General features: G+C 41.2%; 1 protein-coding gene across 2 annotated transcripts in view; it reads right to left on the reverse strand.

Annotated features, from left to right (window-relative positions):
* Window positions 1-16,043, reverse strand: part of septin15 (septin 15) — a 48,976-nt gene that overhangs the window by 6,352 nt on the left and 26,581 nt on the right. For both annotated transcript variants that reach the window (XM_069687297.1, XM_069687296.1), the window contains exons 4-8: window positions 13,380-13,480; window positions 13,108-13,242; window positions 7,744-7,861; window positions 7,452-7,544; window positions 6,153-6,249 (exon numbers count right to left, since the gene is read on the reverse strand). In XM_069687297.1, coding sequence (XP_069543398.1) covers window positions 6,153-6,249; window positions 7,452-7,544; window positions 7,744-7,861; window positions 13,108-13,242; window positions 13,380-13,480 — 544 coding nt within the window. The remainder of the gene's footprint in view (window positions 1-6,152; window positions 6,250-7,451; window positions 7,545-7,743; window positions 7,862-13,107; window positions 13,243-13,379; window positions 13,481-16,043) is intronic.

Raw genomic sequence — 16,043 nt, forward strand, 5'->3', positions numbered from 1 at the left:
TAAAGGAGCAATTTGCCCTTGGAAAAAGCCACTGTCAGTCAAAGCTATTGTTCTCTGCAATCGATAGAAGCAATAATATCTGAAACTGGTGCCATATTTTTGGAGAAAGGTGTAAAAACAGCTTGTGGATTTGCCCATTCTACTTTCCTACAACACCCAGCATGCAATGCGTCCCTCCCTCTGAATGAAACGGCCCAGCGAGAGACGCTGGAGTGAAATACTACCGTTTCCATGTGACGAGAATACACCGGTGGATCGTCGAAAAAATCTTCAGGTCTGCAGTCTGCATGTCAAACCTGACGATTTTGAACGAGACATGACATCGGAGGCAGGCGTCCTAGATTGAGGAAGTGTAGTTTAGCAAGCTCCCTGCCTCCACCAGATGACGCGTCTTACGTAGTCTTATCCAGACTGTATAAAAAGATGGAGGATCTGACAGCTCCCAAAAAGTGAAAAACATCTCTATCGCCCCCTGCTGACTGGCTGCAGTCTAGGTCATAAAGGCTGCCTCCTCCATGTTAACAGATGGATACATTTTTCTCAGTCATGGTTTCTTTCATTAAAGCCAACCATAACCCAACCCTTTTATCATGCAAATTTATGTCAAAGTGAGAAGATTAGTTTTGATGACTTCAATGCTATAAAAAGGGCTATAACGTCATGATTGACAGCTCTGTTGACAAAAATGGCTCCTGCAGCCAATCTGTTCCGGATTTCGGATTCCAGAGTAGAGGAGGTCCTTGAAGTTTCCATATCTATAAATGTGTGCTTCAGACCAACACAAGACGCCGCTCTGCTGTTGACGGTGCAGTTCCGGGATCTTTGTCATTTTTCCACTAAGTTAAATGTGTGTTGTGGGTAGCAGAAGGGGCGGTATGTAATACCGCGGCTCCACCAGTTGATCCCTACTGCCCAGACTCTGGCTCCAAATATGCAACATGGCAGTGCCTGTTTCCAGGGGTATAGAGGAGATGGAGATGCGTCATCCATCTATATATAGTCATTAGTCTGAACACACACTATTAGATCTGACCTTCTGCTCTGTTTACATAGAAATGCTCACGGCTGAGTTTCTAAGAAAAAAAAGCCTTCTATCTGATCACAGCCTTTCACTGTTGGACGCCACAGACGCCACATTGTTAGAACAAACAAGAGTTCTTGGTCAGACAACAGGAAACATTTGTTTTAACATGGTACAGTTAGATGATCAAGATTATTTATCTCAACAACAAAGACATGGTTACACGTTCAGAGGGGATTCTGGAAAAGGACTGCAGATAAAATGCAGCTTAGGATGTATGTGATGGATCTGCAGCCTCCTCTTCATCAAATACGCTGCTCCTTATTGGTTAGCCTCCACCCCACTGGCAGTCAATCATCATCAGGGGAGCGAATGAGGAGGACACCTTACCATTGATGAAACTTAAGAAGCCCCGTCCCTTTGCCTGCAATGCCAGCCATTGACCTCCTGGCTCTTCTAGAGGAGGGAGCTCTGACGGAGGGGAGGGGTACGGTTTTTCAGTTACTGTCTGCGCCCAGCGGGGGCTAAATCTGGGACTGGAGCAGCTGGGTTTATTATGCCTCAGACTTGGCCCGGTTGGAGCCCAGAATCGGCCTATGTTTGGCCCAGATTCAGCCCAGATTTGGCCCGGATCAACACCATAACCTGCATGTTTCCAAGCTGACTGGCTTGTAGAGGGAGTGTGGCGGTAGGGGGGGGAAAGGGGTGCTTCAGGGGGATCTTTGCATGACCAGCCAGGGGGACAATTCTTTGTGAGGGAATAAGTGGAGGAGCTAAGTTGGGGTCAAGGGTCATTGGGAGAAAAAAAAGCTTATAACCAAAGTTTACAGATTTTATTTGTTGATGAAAGGCAGAAAATACCTGATGTATACTCCTGGTTTACATTTACGTCAAGTTCTTTTTTTGTCAATCACAGACTTTTATGCAGAATTGCCTCAGTCCATCAGGTGTTTTGAGCCTCAGTGCTTTATCTATTAGCAGTGTATATTTAGGCCATGATGATGAACTACAGTAATGAATCGAAAGCACACAGCTGTTTAATTAAAACATGCACAAGTGTGTGTGTATGTGTGCAGGATGTTTTGCAAACAGTGTATTTCAATGTTAAAACTCTTTAAATATTAAGTATGCTTATGAGTGAGATTTCATGATACCAAGCCACATGTTACCTTGATGACTTAATTAAGCTGCTACATGCCCGTTTGGAAAGCACTACCCATTAACTGCTGATGAGCCTGTATTGAACCTATAAGCAATGCGTTAGAATGGTGGATCCCAGTCCTTGGTCCAGCGATACAACAAGTACAAACAGTTCACACCCTGCACCAACACGATCAACTCAACTCAGAGTGTGAAGAGCCGATACACGTGGACAAGCAGGGCAGTAATTCAACTGTATTACAGCATGTGATACCATTGGAGCAAAGAAGGGAGCCACAGTATTAGAGTGATGTGATTGATTTGCAAAAGTAGCTTCAGCACGAAACAGCCTCTAATTTTCTCCATGACTATTCACAGAATCAGACCTGGGACGAAACAAGTGAGGATGTGAGAGCTTCAAGACAGATCAGATTTATTAACCTAATCAAATGTGCCATGCTGGATTATCCCTGTTTATTACAACCTCGGTCTTCTTCTGGACAGTAATCATATGAATCTACAGGTAATTCTTAGATCTGTGAACACATCAATATAAAGACGTCAGACGGAGTGAAACATGAGCGGTCAGAAAGCAGTCTTTCCATCCTGTCTGATCGTCTGACTGCTCGTGTTTCATGATGTAGTGTTGTCACCTCGTAGCTTCATTACTGTGGTGAGAACAACGTTGTTGTAAATGATTAAAATGACAGTCAAAGACCTGAGTTGTAATAAACCGGAAATATCCTTCAAAACAAATAGAGAGGTTTTTTTGCCGGCTAATAAACTGTGGGTAAAAATCATTCATGTGTTTATCAAGTAGATCACTGGCCTTTGTTACAGACATGTAATTGCAACATATCTGGGGATATATATACGATTTAACATTGACACAAATCAGTTGTGATAAGGATCCAATGACTTTCTGATTTTTGACCAAGATATGACTCACCAATGGCTACCATGATATCACCCATTGGTTTGCAGATTGGCGTTTAAGCATCAAGTTTTTTGGCTGTCACCATCTTGTTTGGTTGGAGCCAGAAGAGACCATATTTGGACAAGAGGGTGGACACGTATTGCTCAGTTAACACGTTGCCAGAGTAGTGACTTGTCAATCACAGGTAGCCATGCCTTGGAGCATACCCTGCCTTATCATCGATTTTACTCTTAATGGGACCATAATTGACAAAATAAACATCATGCTGTACTGAAGAAGACTGAAAACTAAAGATGGGACCATAAACTCATTAAGAAAATGCTTAGTGAAGTAAAAAATCAAGTGAGAAGTAGGCTCATTTTCTGTGGGATTTGCCCCCTGCTGGCCATTAGACATAATGCAGGCTTAAGGCACTTGTGCGTTTGCTTTATGTTTAAAACCAACAGGCTATATCTACTTCTTATTATCTCAAACAATATCTCATTATTTATCGTCAAACAAAAACATGATTAAGTCAATCTGTGATTATCTAAATAAAGCAAATATAACAGCTTTTTATAAAACGGAAGTCTTCTTACTTTAAACCACATGTGCTATAGAGGCTAATTTAACAGGATGTATGCTGCTGTTAGCAAAGAGCACTGCGGCCAACACTTTACTGAGAACACATGAATGATTTCAGCGTCTATGTTCTTTTGTCTTTCAAAATAATTGTTCACATTTCAATAAGACCATATTCTTTTTAGTTTTCAAATGTTTTCAAAATTAGTGTTTGTAAGCACTTTGAAAACTTTTAATGAGTATTCAGCCCAAGTCTGATTAGAGCATTGGTTTGACCATCAGCCTAATGATGAGACAGGACAGCAACAGAAAAGTGGAGGGGAAGGAGGGCGGGAGAGTTTGGGGAACACTTTGAGGGAGGAGGAGCCGTAGGAGGGAAATGAGCTTGAAATAAAGTGAAAGATGGTTTTGTTTACCAAAAATGCCCTCTGTCAGTCATGGAAAAGAATAGACAAAGAAAAAAAGAAAAAAGAGAGAAAAGAAAGAATGAAAAGTGAAAGACTGATAAACGGTCAACCACAGAACAACAGAGTAATATTTATTTATAGTAAGATATATACAGTATATCATCTTTCAGAGGATTTAACACACAAGGAAACTAACACATCAGGAAGAGCAACAGTTCATCGTGGCTTGTTGTGAAAGCTTGGTTGTCTCTGATGTTTGTTGGATATTAAAAGAAAATATGCTGATACACTATAGAGCCCTGTTTTATACACTTTTGTTTGTTAAACGGTGCATAATATTTGTACAAAGTAAGGCGCAAGGTGTAAATTAGGCATAGGGTTGTTCTGGGTGTAAGAAGTATCAAACAGACTGTCATCTCCCGCTGCCTTAAAATACTCTGGTGTGCCTGCACCTGTTGAAGAAGTGAACGTCTTTTAGCTGAGGCAGAGGATCTGCTTGTGCGTGGATTGAAAGCCTTGAAGGAGACCTTTAACAGGAGCAGCAGGAAACCACCAAAGCTCCCTGAGGTGAAGTAGGCATCGGAGAAGGTAGCCTTATATTCTAGCAGCTTGAGAAGGGCCGCACAATGACAAAAAGGTCAAAGAGATGTCAGGAGATGTGTCCCTATGAATGTAACAATTAGTGTAAAATAGCATAAAAATACATTGACTATGTAACAGGTATTTGTTGGTCAGGGTTGCAATCCTTTACTGGTGCCTTTAGAGACTAAACGATGCACCTAACAACTCATTATGTTAACCAAAACCATGGGTACATTTATGGGCGCATTAGATACTAACACAACGTGGACGCAGGGTTATGATAATGGCAACTGCGCCCGTAGAAACTAACAATAACAATCGCTTTGTGAGCAGGGTGAGAGATAGGGCCCTAAGTCTATCACCCTTTTCCAGAATCCCTATCAGGGTCAAGACGAACACAACCAAAAGAACTGTGTGCATGTGAGCTGGTTTGTGTGGAGGGGAAGACAGATAGGTGTATAAGGTATCAATGTAATAACTGCCAGATAACTTGATACTTGTCAAAATGTAACAATATCTTTAGGAACATGCTGCACTTCCCCAACTGTAAAACATGAGCACAGTTCACCAAGTTATTAAATGTGGAGGTTCTTCTTCATCACAAGTCGTCCTCTGATTGGAAGATCGGAGGTTCAATTCAATACGGCTGAAGAAATGCAGTGGAGTGAGGCAGACCAGCTGCTTGCGCGCAATGCATCCTGGTACATGTAGGCACTGCTTGGAGGGCTCAGCTAGCAGTAGAACTCATTTTTGTAGAGCAACGCAAAGAGGAACTTTAAACTGACTTAATTTACCATCAACACTGATTGGACATCCACATTAAATGTGCTGAAAGATTTAAGCTAACAGAACAAAGATGACACATGCAGATGAATCTTGACTACATACATCTTGACGTTTTTGGACGAAGGTTATCTGTGTTTCAAGACAGACAGAGCCAAGCCAACAATTGTCTAAATGCACAAAATTGTTGCAAAACTGTGCACTTGAATTTCCCTGGAAACATGAGATTAACTAAGACTTATGTTGGAAGTTTACTTGGCATTACCTGTTAAAAGTCATGGTTCAAATGTGGCTAGATAGCATTAGAGATCTTAATAGATGTTTTAAGATTGCCAACTCATTTTCAGTCAAAAATACATTTTGACAAGTCATTTTTTAATCTGGAAGTTAATACAATCAGTGGATACAGGGGTCATTATAGAAAACATGCACTGTGTTCCACTCAGAAATATCATGCTTCATTCATCATGATAGAGAAAACACTGTGACTGCTGGACATTCTCAAACAAATCAACCATCAAAAGAACAACATACATCCGCCTCTCTCACATCTGCTGTCACTGACCAAGGTGCAATATAATACACTGTGTATCAAAAGCCTTTCTTGCACACACAAAAAGTTTAAACCTTCACAGTATGCACACTTCTATTATAATTGATTTTGCAGGCTACAGAATTGAGGCCATCTTTCTTTTTCAACAGTGAAATCATGTAAACCTACCTTCTGCCACGCCCCAGGGGTACTGACGACCTCTGACCTTCTTTCCGTTCACCTCTATTACCACGTTGCTGCCTACCACGGCTAGCGGCATCTTCTCCTGGAGTGGAAAGGCAGAAAACTTTTACTGTGATTGACTCTTTTATTTTAATGGTCACTTCCTGTTGCAACTGACCATACCTGTCATTTTTTTCCTCAGTATTTGACTGAGGTGTACCCGAATCTATCTATCTATATTTTTTTCATATAGCAGCATCCTGGAGTCTCTGTTAACAGTGACAGACAGACAGAAAGATCTGCATGATTAACACAGATCCACATTGTTAAAGGTCTGTCCTCCCCGCGCTGCATTATCATAAACTATGATGAACTGATCGCAGGTTACAGCTCCTGCTCGTGTCATTCACGGCATGTGGAGGCATAGTTTATACTTTATAGTAACTGTGCTTGGAAATACGGACAGATCGCGACCTTATTGAGCCAGGTACAGAGCAAACACACAGATCTGTGTTATATCTGCTCGTCTCCTAACGTCTGTGGTTAAAATGGAAAAAAATTTTAATCCTGATTTTTGCCGTTGATTACCATGGCAACGACCGAAGCTTCGAAGCTTCGAAGCATGCGGGTCAGTCCAAAAAGACAATTCTGTTGACCATTATACAGTCTGATGTCTTTAAACTCCAACTATAAGTCCTGGTCTGTGTGCTGCTTCGACACAGGTACACATTGGTACCATGCACGACTTTGCCAGAATAAACGTGACAATAACCTTTCATATATGTAATGTAACTAAAATAAACTGGACTGCATGGTGCAAACACGGCTTTAGATTCTGGTTTTAATTACAAGCCACGCCAAAAACTTACATAGAAAAAATGTATACATGTGTGTTATAAAACAGTCCGTGGTTTGGTGATGTAAAGACTACTTGCAGCACATGCGTAGAAAGCTAACTGTGAGTTAGCAAGCTACATACCTTGGTTGCTAATGAGAAAAAAAAAAACTATAGATACAAGATATACAGTTAAATTAAACATGACATACTTGAGACACCTCACTATTTTAAATGCTGCAGTGACCTTCCTGTTAACAAAGACCTTGTCTATAAAGCTGATGATCACTTATGCAATCAGTCCACCAGGCAGGGGGAAATTGGAGAGGGGCAGCCGCATGGGCTGGAAACTGACCAAATGACAAACTGTCTGCGACCCTTTATGTATCTGTCTCAGCTGTTCTGCTCCGATCAATCAGAAGCCCTTAAATCAAGTTATGAATGAGTCATAGGACGGTGCGGTCCATTACCTTGATCTTTCGGATGAGCTTGTTGTCTTCATCATCCTCCGTGTCTGGGAATTCATAAATTTTTATCTTGTGTTCTTGTATCTCTTTCATTATCTGAAGGCAGGAGAAAGCAATCACATAAAAGGGAATAACATCAGGGTGGTCACATCCACTCCTTAAATGCAGTCTATGCTTAATATGTATATTGTGAAGTATAACATACAAATATCACAAAAGTGGTTAACAGTTAACCTTAGTTACAGTAGCAAAGCGCTGCCTATCCTTCTAATGTGAAACATACACAGACAAATACCTGTTTTTTGAAAAGCTGGCACTCCTCTGGGGTCAGAGTGTCGGCCTTCGCTATAAGAGGGATGACGTTGACTTTGTCATGGAGTCTCTTCATGAACTCGATGTCCAGTGGCTTGAGACTAAAGGACAGACAGAAACAGAAACATAAGAACAGGTTACATCTTTTTCACAGTGTAATCTAAGTCATCAACAAGGCAAGAGTCCACCCATTTGCTCTACAGCTGAGCAATAGCTAGCCAGTGTGCCACACAGCTCAACTGAACTAAATTATTTCCCATTAAAAAAAACTATTTTATAAATTGATTGAGGGACTAACTACATGTGCAGGGTGATACTTAGAGTGAATGGCTGTTCAAAGTAAAAGTAGTTCAGTGGGTCACCAGCAGAGGGCCAACTGAAACCACACATTTTTTACCAGTAGCCCACAGCAAAGACACAAAGAAGCCAGCTCAGTGTGGCAGACTTATTGTCTTATGTGTTCTTCTTCTGTGGTGACAACTGATGGTTTTGTCTTGCTGGGCTGATGAGGGATTGTCCTTGTAATCCTCCAGTAGGCTCTCCGTCTCTGTATGAATGACAAGAGGGACTCGCACTCTGATGTGTGGCCAGAGACGGAGAGCTCTGGCTGGAGGCTGCCTGTGGGTGTGGGCAGTGTTTGTGGAGTTTGTACTGCATTATGGGGGAAAATTATGTAAAAACACAACTGTATATTATGGTTGAATACAATTGAGCCCATTTGTTTCTATTCGTGTACATTCAAATCATGCATGAAATGTGCGGACACGCTGCATAATGGGTGTTTGTAAAGGGGATGTTCAGGTACTCATACCAGGAATGCAGAAAGACAATGAGGGCAACAAAACAGCTGTGAAGTGGCTCGCAAGTTCACAGCGGGACACAGAGACCAAGTGTGTGTGTGAACAGGGTCATGCTGGTGTGTAAACCAGCATCAGGAAAGTCCTGGAGCGAATGCAGTCTCAGATAAAACAGGAGTCAGAGTGTCTGGGCTGAGCTGGGGGAGACTTGGAGGCTGCAGGAGATACTGACAGTTGAGGCACCTCTGTGATCTCACAATGTTTTTACCCTCAGTGTTAAATCATAAATACACCCTGACAGTAAATCATCAAACTAGCAGCACTCACTGCTGGAACTGTTCCCGTCTTCCCTCTTTAGTATCACAGACACACTCGGCTGAAAACATGAGCATGCAGTTTTCTTTTATAATGCAGGGTTTATAGGATTTTACATTATACAGCCACATGCCAGGGAGTTTTGGAAGCAGCTGCATGCAAGCAGCATGTCTGCAGCTGTTGCTGAACATTTGAGGGTAAACAGTCAGCTTATTCACAGTAGTCTGTCGCTTTCCAGTAGTGCAACAGAGAGTAACTCATATTTTAAACCAGAAATGTGAACAGAACTCACTATTACTGACTTGATTGTTTAATGTTCTGCCTGAATATACATCAGCTATTGTGGACTACAAGAGTGGGCCATGCCGCAGCGATCTATTACATTAATAGAGCTGTCAAGAGCTGTTTAGTAGCTCTGTGCAGTTACTAAACATATTGCACGGCATACATTGGGCAAAGCTTAACAATTATGCTAACCGGACAGGATGGTCTGTTTGTTTTGCAGCAAAGTTCAGTTTCAGGTCACTTTCAGATTTGTAATTCCTTATTAATATGCGGTAGCAGCTTGAAGCACCAAAGCCACAACAGCAATCTGCCGAGGTCTGCCTGTTAAAAATTTCATACCCTTTCCAACACAACACAAGTCTGAACTGCATGCTGTACACATGGAGACTGCAGCAGTTTAAAGGATCAGCGTCATCTTCAATGCTAAAAGAAAGACAGGTTTAATATGTCTTGAAGTTTTCAGGGACATTATTCTTATGTCATATTGTCAATAACATTAAAACTTCCTGCTGCAGAGCACAGAGGTGACTGAACAACAGAGGTCATAACAAGTCTCAGAGACCACAGACATGCTAGCCGGTCTCAGTGAAGCTGAACAGCATTACTTTGTGCTAAATTCTAATCGCAGCATGCTAACATAGGCATAATGACAATGCTAACATAATTTACAAGTATAATGTTTAGCTACTTCACCATCTTAAGGTAGTGTCTTAGCATTCTAAGATTTGCTAATTTGCTAATTAGCACTGACTGTTAAATCATAACTTCCTGGTGCTAGATGTACAGAAGCTGAGAACAGCCCGGCTTGTTATTATTGTTATTAAAGATGTTTCCTTGAGATCACAAGCTAATCATTTTGTTTCCTTGAAAGAAACCTTTTTTTTTAGATAACCAGACAATTAAACCCACACCATGATAAAACTAGAGGCAGTTTCCTCTAATTATTCATGTATATTTGGAGCATTGACGGCATCTTGAGATGTGAGCAACTGATTTCAAGTCAATACATCAGATTAATTGGAATGTGTTCACCTCTGCCATTTTAATTGGCTTTATTTGAGCTGCTGGAGCAGAGAGATGGCTGGTCTACCTCACATCTTTTATAATAAGAATGTCTGCTCTAATGATGTGATTGCAGTAAACAAAAGTGAAGATTGTTCTGTCATTAATCCAGTTATGGACGTGTTTTCTTGTGATAAAATGATCTTGTTATATTGAGAAATCTGCCTTTTGTCTTTGACATAATGAGATAAATCAGTCTGAAAAACAAGCTTTATTTTCTCAAGATAATGACCGTAGAAAAAAATTAGTTAACCAACCTTCTGTCTTTACAGAGTGGCCAGCATAACCATCCTCTTATAGTGTGGCTAAAAATCTCTCCTAAATTTAGCATTTATTAATAAACACACAAAATGTTTCTACATTCCACATTTCCTGTCTCATGTGTTATTAATTTTCTTGTGTCTGGATAAATCAGGATAAAAAGCAGCATGTGGATATTTTAAGTTGAGCTACATTAAAGATTTTAAAGCAGAAAATCTTTCAGCTTCCTAAAATCATGACAGGTGTAACTAAACCTTTTGATGTCAGCGTCAAACATCAGTATTACAAGGAGAGGTTAATAAGGAAACAGTAACAGCCTGGTGGCCTCGTGAACAGAAAGCTACATATTGACATACTTTGTGGATGGAACTATTAAAAGGTTTGCACATTCATGTAATTCACACCTTGCAATAATCTCTGCAGATTTAATTCAAATTCATCCTTCACTAAGCTCGAGAGGACAGATAAATTTGAACTCAAGCTGGTGCTGAAGCTAAACTGAGAAACAGGGAATGTTCCAGAGATGCCAAGTGAACACACACAAACACACACACCGTCTGAGACACTGCCGGATGAGAGAAGACAGAGTGTGTTTGTACGAGATGAGAGGCCTGCCTCTGTGAGCTGCTCCAAGCCTCCACTCTGATTGGCCGATTCAGTGATGAAGAGCAGAACTCTACTGAGCATGAGCAGAACTCCGTTATATAAGCTTTGTGGGTCACAGACACACTCAAACACTCACACACACACTTTTGCTTGAGCTTCATTTGAGCTTGGAGAGGATGCTGGATGGAAAGGTAAATTCTCCTTCCAAGTAGTGTACTCCGAGCCAAAGAGAGGTCATGCATGTCATGTTTTATCTCCCTTTAAGCACTGCATCAATTCATTACCCTGAGGGGCACAGACCTTTTATTTGCACCAGTGCAAGAGAATGTTTTTGTCTGTAATTATCACCTTTGAATACTAATCGACTTGTAAAGGAGCATCTCCAGAAGAACTAAACAAACAGCTTCAGAATATCTCATCTTGTTTACAACTATTCAACTGTAGGAAATTATAGCCTTGGAGATCATTTAGAGCTGCTATAAACAATATTCAAATAACAATGGAAAAAATTACTATTTCTATTGTGAAAGGGGCCGACCAACAGGGAATTATCACACAACTCTGCCCTTAACCTGCTGTTATACCCCTTTCCCAACTAAATTTAGCATGCTGATGTGGGTTTTTCAGACCCGGGAAGAGCCACTTCTAAACGCCAACTGTCTCTTTTCCCATTGCCAGTGAAGTATACTCCTGTCGGTCTCTTTTCTGCTGCGTCATCATCCGACATCACAAACAAGTCCTAAACAGGGTTCGTAAACAGTGAAGATGTTACGGTGGTTAGGTCTTTATTGTATTTATTACTCATTCAGTCTGTTTATCAAACTCTGCGCCGACAAATTTGGAAAGATGTTCGAATGCTGCTGGGACGGAGACGGGCGGAATTTGTAGCTGAGATAACAAGGAGTCGCAGAAGTAACAGACGGAGCGTAGCATCGCGCTGGAAAGGGGGCGGAGATTAGCGTGTCGACATGGGTTTTGTGTTCCCATCAATGCTGATCGGAGACGAGGCGATAATTACCCACGTCTACTGTAGAGTTATTTGACCTGGGTCTGAATATCCATTGTAACCTTTCACTAAGCAAAAAAGCTGTGTGTTAGTAGGTCTTTTTGAGCAGTGGGAAAGCGGCTTTAAGTTTTACTTACCTGCCCAGGGACTACGGGCGGAAAATAGCAATTTGCTAAAGGTTAATGTTCTTTGTGCATTATCCCTGCTCGAATAAAGAAATATAACAGAACAGTTTAGACCTACTCTCCGCAGATGGCAGGTAAGATAAGACAAACAAGCTCTGACAAACTCTTTGGACACTACCTGCCCTGTGACAAACAGCAGGAGGACAACATTAAAGACTACCTGATGAACATAGTGAAGCTTTTAGCAGCAACTACTATAAGCTGAGCTTGACGACCTGCTAGCTAGGATCTGTACCAGGATTGCTCAGATGGACACAAACTACAGAGCACCTGCCCATCCGTCTGAATCTGAATTCATGCTTTGTCAGGTCACTATACAGACGAGACAAGCAAACAGCTCTTTTGAAAAGATTTTTTTGGCCTTGTGCCTTTATGAGATATAGATAGGACAGTGAAGCTGAGAGTTGGGTTAGACATGCAACAAAGGACCACAAGCTGGAGTCGAACCCGCAGCCGATGCTTCAAGGACTGAGCCAAACTGAGCCACTACCAACTGAGCTAAACCAGCGCCCTGCAAACAGCTTTTAAAATGTTTAAAATGCTTTTTTTAAAAATAGAGTTTGGATTGATTATTTCTGATGTGGAAGAATCACAACACGTAAAGGCTTTCGTAGCACAGAGTCAGGTAAATGTCTTGAGTCCAAAAAGAATACACAAGTGATTTGTGTGTCACAGAAAAAGATCCCTGCTTTTGGCCTGAACACACCTTAAGAAGACTCACAGCATTCCTGTGATGTTTAGGGCATTTTATCTACTCATTGGCCCATATTTTCTCTCATCATTGTATCATACATCATGACTTCACTCCACTTCATCTCATGCACACTTACCCGTGTCCAGAGGGCGCGATGAAATAAAGGCAGCAGTGGACTCTGTTGTCTGGCATTGATCTGCGGTTCACCCTCGACTCTGCGTTCAGGAAGTCCTCACACTTACTGTCGATGTAATTAATCACCGGCTGCCAACTAAGAAGAAGAGAAAAGACATCAGGTGGAGAAAAGAGGAAGAAAATGAATGATAAAACAACTCATGACTCATTTGTAGGAGTAGAATATGCACATGTTGATCAGGGAAACACCCTGATTATGTCAGCCTTCCTCACCAGTTGCTGTTGTCAACCGCATCCCCAAACCCCGGTGTGTCGACGATGGTGAGTGTCAGTTGGACCCCTCCTTCTTTAATCAGAACTTTGGATTGCTCCACCTGAAACACAACATGCGCACTATTTAGCACACAACTGATGTCAATCAGGACCTGTGACTTTAAGATAAATCCTCTTTGTTGCACAGCTCTGATCCTCTCCTTCATGCAGATTCAACACTGTGGAAAAACAATACAGACGACAATTTGGCAACATAAAGTTCCTGCACACATTGGCCTACATATTTAACTGTGTGACACTTTCTTCTCCCACACAGGGCACTGATGATACATCATCCCGCTGTAAGTGCTCCCACACAGCCTGCTGGGAGATACAGAGACAGCCGTGTCTGCTGGTTGTACGTGTGAGGAATATTAAACTCTACACTTCCTCTGAGCAGGAAATAATGATGTTTACTGTAGGAGAGGGATGGATTATTACCAACTCCTCACTATGCAGCAGAGATGTTACAAGACCATTTCTGTCCTTCCCAATACAGATTCTATAGTCACTGCTTGATGACTAAAACCCAGTACCCCTCTGATAACAGTGATAAAAAACACATTATTATATATTAAATTATTAACAGCTGTATACTACTAACCCTGTACAGTTATCATTGTTGTGATGCTGGCTCAGTAAACTACGGGAACCCGAACCTTAACACTGACTAACATTACACTCACTGCTAGCAATGCACCACAGTTATAGTTCTAATTAGAATTAACCTAAAATCATTTCTTCTTGGCTTTTAAACAGTAGTTGCTAGTACCAACCCTAATGTATTTTGTTGCTGTGTATGTTAGTGTTTGGGAGAAGAAGAAATGATCACATATTTGTGGAAGCACTTGAGTTACGGTATCAGATATGTGCATAGACTGCAGGGCAGCAAAATTAATTGGATATTAATCTCAATTCAGATTTTGACTTCCCACGATTAAAAAACATGATTAACGACGATATTGACATTTAAAATGCGTACTCTGCTGGATATCAAATCAAATGCTCCCTAAACTAACAGCGACACACCCCCCGAGGCGATGCTGAGGTTTTGGCTTCACTTTTTGGGATCTGGCATGTAATGACATGAGTGCCTACTTTGTTGTTTACTCTTCCACTCTAAACTGCCTCTGCAGAGACCAGTGTTTCGAGAATATGTAGCATGTCCTCTTTGTTGTTTTTCATTGTGATCTCAAAAAAATATACTTCTCTGTTACATCTTTGAAGTGTTGTTTGTGCAAACTTGTAATGCAGGCTACTCATGCTTAGTCGTGTTTTGAACGCTGCTTGTTGTTACGCTAAAATAGGAAGAGATTAAGTCACTCGTTAAACCGAAACACCGGTCCCCCAAAACGGCTCGTCATCTGTTGTTTGCACATTATTTTTCCTTGCTTAACATCACTTGCCCTAAACTTGAAATACCTCCAAAGAGTGCATGAAAACTGTGTCTGCGCTTTAAAGCAACACAACTAACTTGTTCCACCACCTGAAAAAACTGCACAAAGTGCAGCATGATGAGTGTATGAAGGCCGAGAGGAATAACGTCGCTACTCCACGTCTTTGTCCACCGTCAAGTGAGAGAACCATAACAGAGATGCTGTACAGCGAGACACCCTATCCACACAACTCCCAAAGACACACTGAAATTAGGCTACCCATTACGCACCAATGCAAAGATGCACCAAATTCAGGTAAAGAACCTAAATTGAAGTCATAGTTGTGTACAAAATGTGAACATGAGCTGGAATGTAGCACAAAATGGAACTGAAAGTACATTTTAAAAATCCGTAAAACTAATAAATACTCATGATTAATAATCATGATCTCAACATTGATCAAAAATAATCATGATTATCATTTTGGTCATAATCGTGCAGACTTAATAGACATTTGAGGCTGTACCAGAGGCATTTATCATGCTGGTATCAGTATCACAACAACTCAACACTAGAGAGCATCAATGCTGGAACTGATATAAGTTGAACTTCTTAAAGAGCAGCTGCACACTAAATCATGCGTTGAAACAAAGCACATCTGTCCTCAACTACGCAGCTATGATGTGGTGTCTTCAATAGTGCATTGAGAAGTAGTGCACTGCACAGGGGGCTTACAGAGTTACAGTAACAAACCCTTGTTTATTGTGCGTTTAGTTACTCTGATTTAAGCATGGGATTACATGCTGTGAAAATGATGCAGTTGTGGCCAGAATATTGCAGCACTGTGGTGGAGCATGACTGTTCCCCCGCTGAAGGATTTGGAGAACTAACTTATCACAGAAAGTCAGTGATAGAGTAGTTCTATCCTTCTTTATTACAAATGATCCTGCTGACCACTACTGTGTCTGTAGTGAAGCAGTATGTCACACAGTGGAGCCCGACCATCATGCAATTTTGTGAGATTGATATGGCTTTTAGAGGGAAAAGTTCACAGACTTCACTGTAATAGCGGCTGATGTAATGTATCTGTAATCCACAATGAAAAAAACCTCTCTTTGGGCTGAGTACACATTGTTGAAGGATATGACTGCAAAGGTTCTCATGACGCTGCTTTCTTAAACAAATAACTTTGAACAGAACATTTTTTAAATTCTCAAGCAATTCAAGCAAAAGTTTGGGCCAACATGTG

This window comes from Semicossyphus pulcher, unplaced genomic scaffold, assembly GCF_022749685.1.
Source record: "Semicossyphus pulcher isolate SPU_LCO1_2020_fin unplaced genomic scaffold, fSemPul1.0.p SCAF_8, whole genome shotgun sequence".
Classification (NCBI taxonomy): domain Eukaryota; kingdom Metazoa; phylum Chordata; class Actinopteri; order Labriformes; family Labridae; genus Semicossyphus; species Semicossyphus pulcher.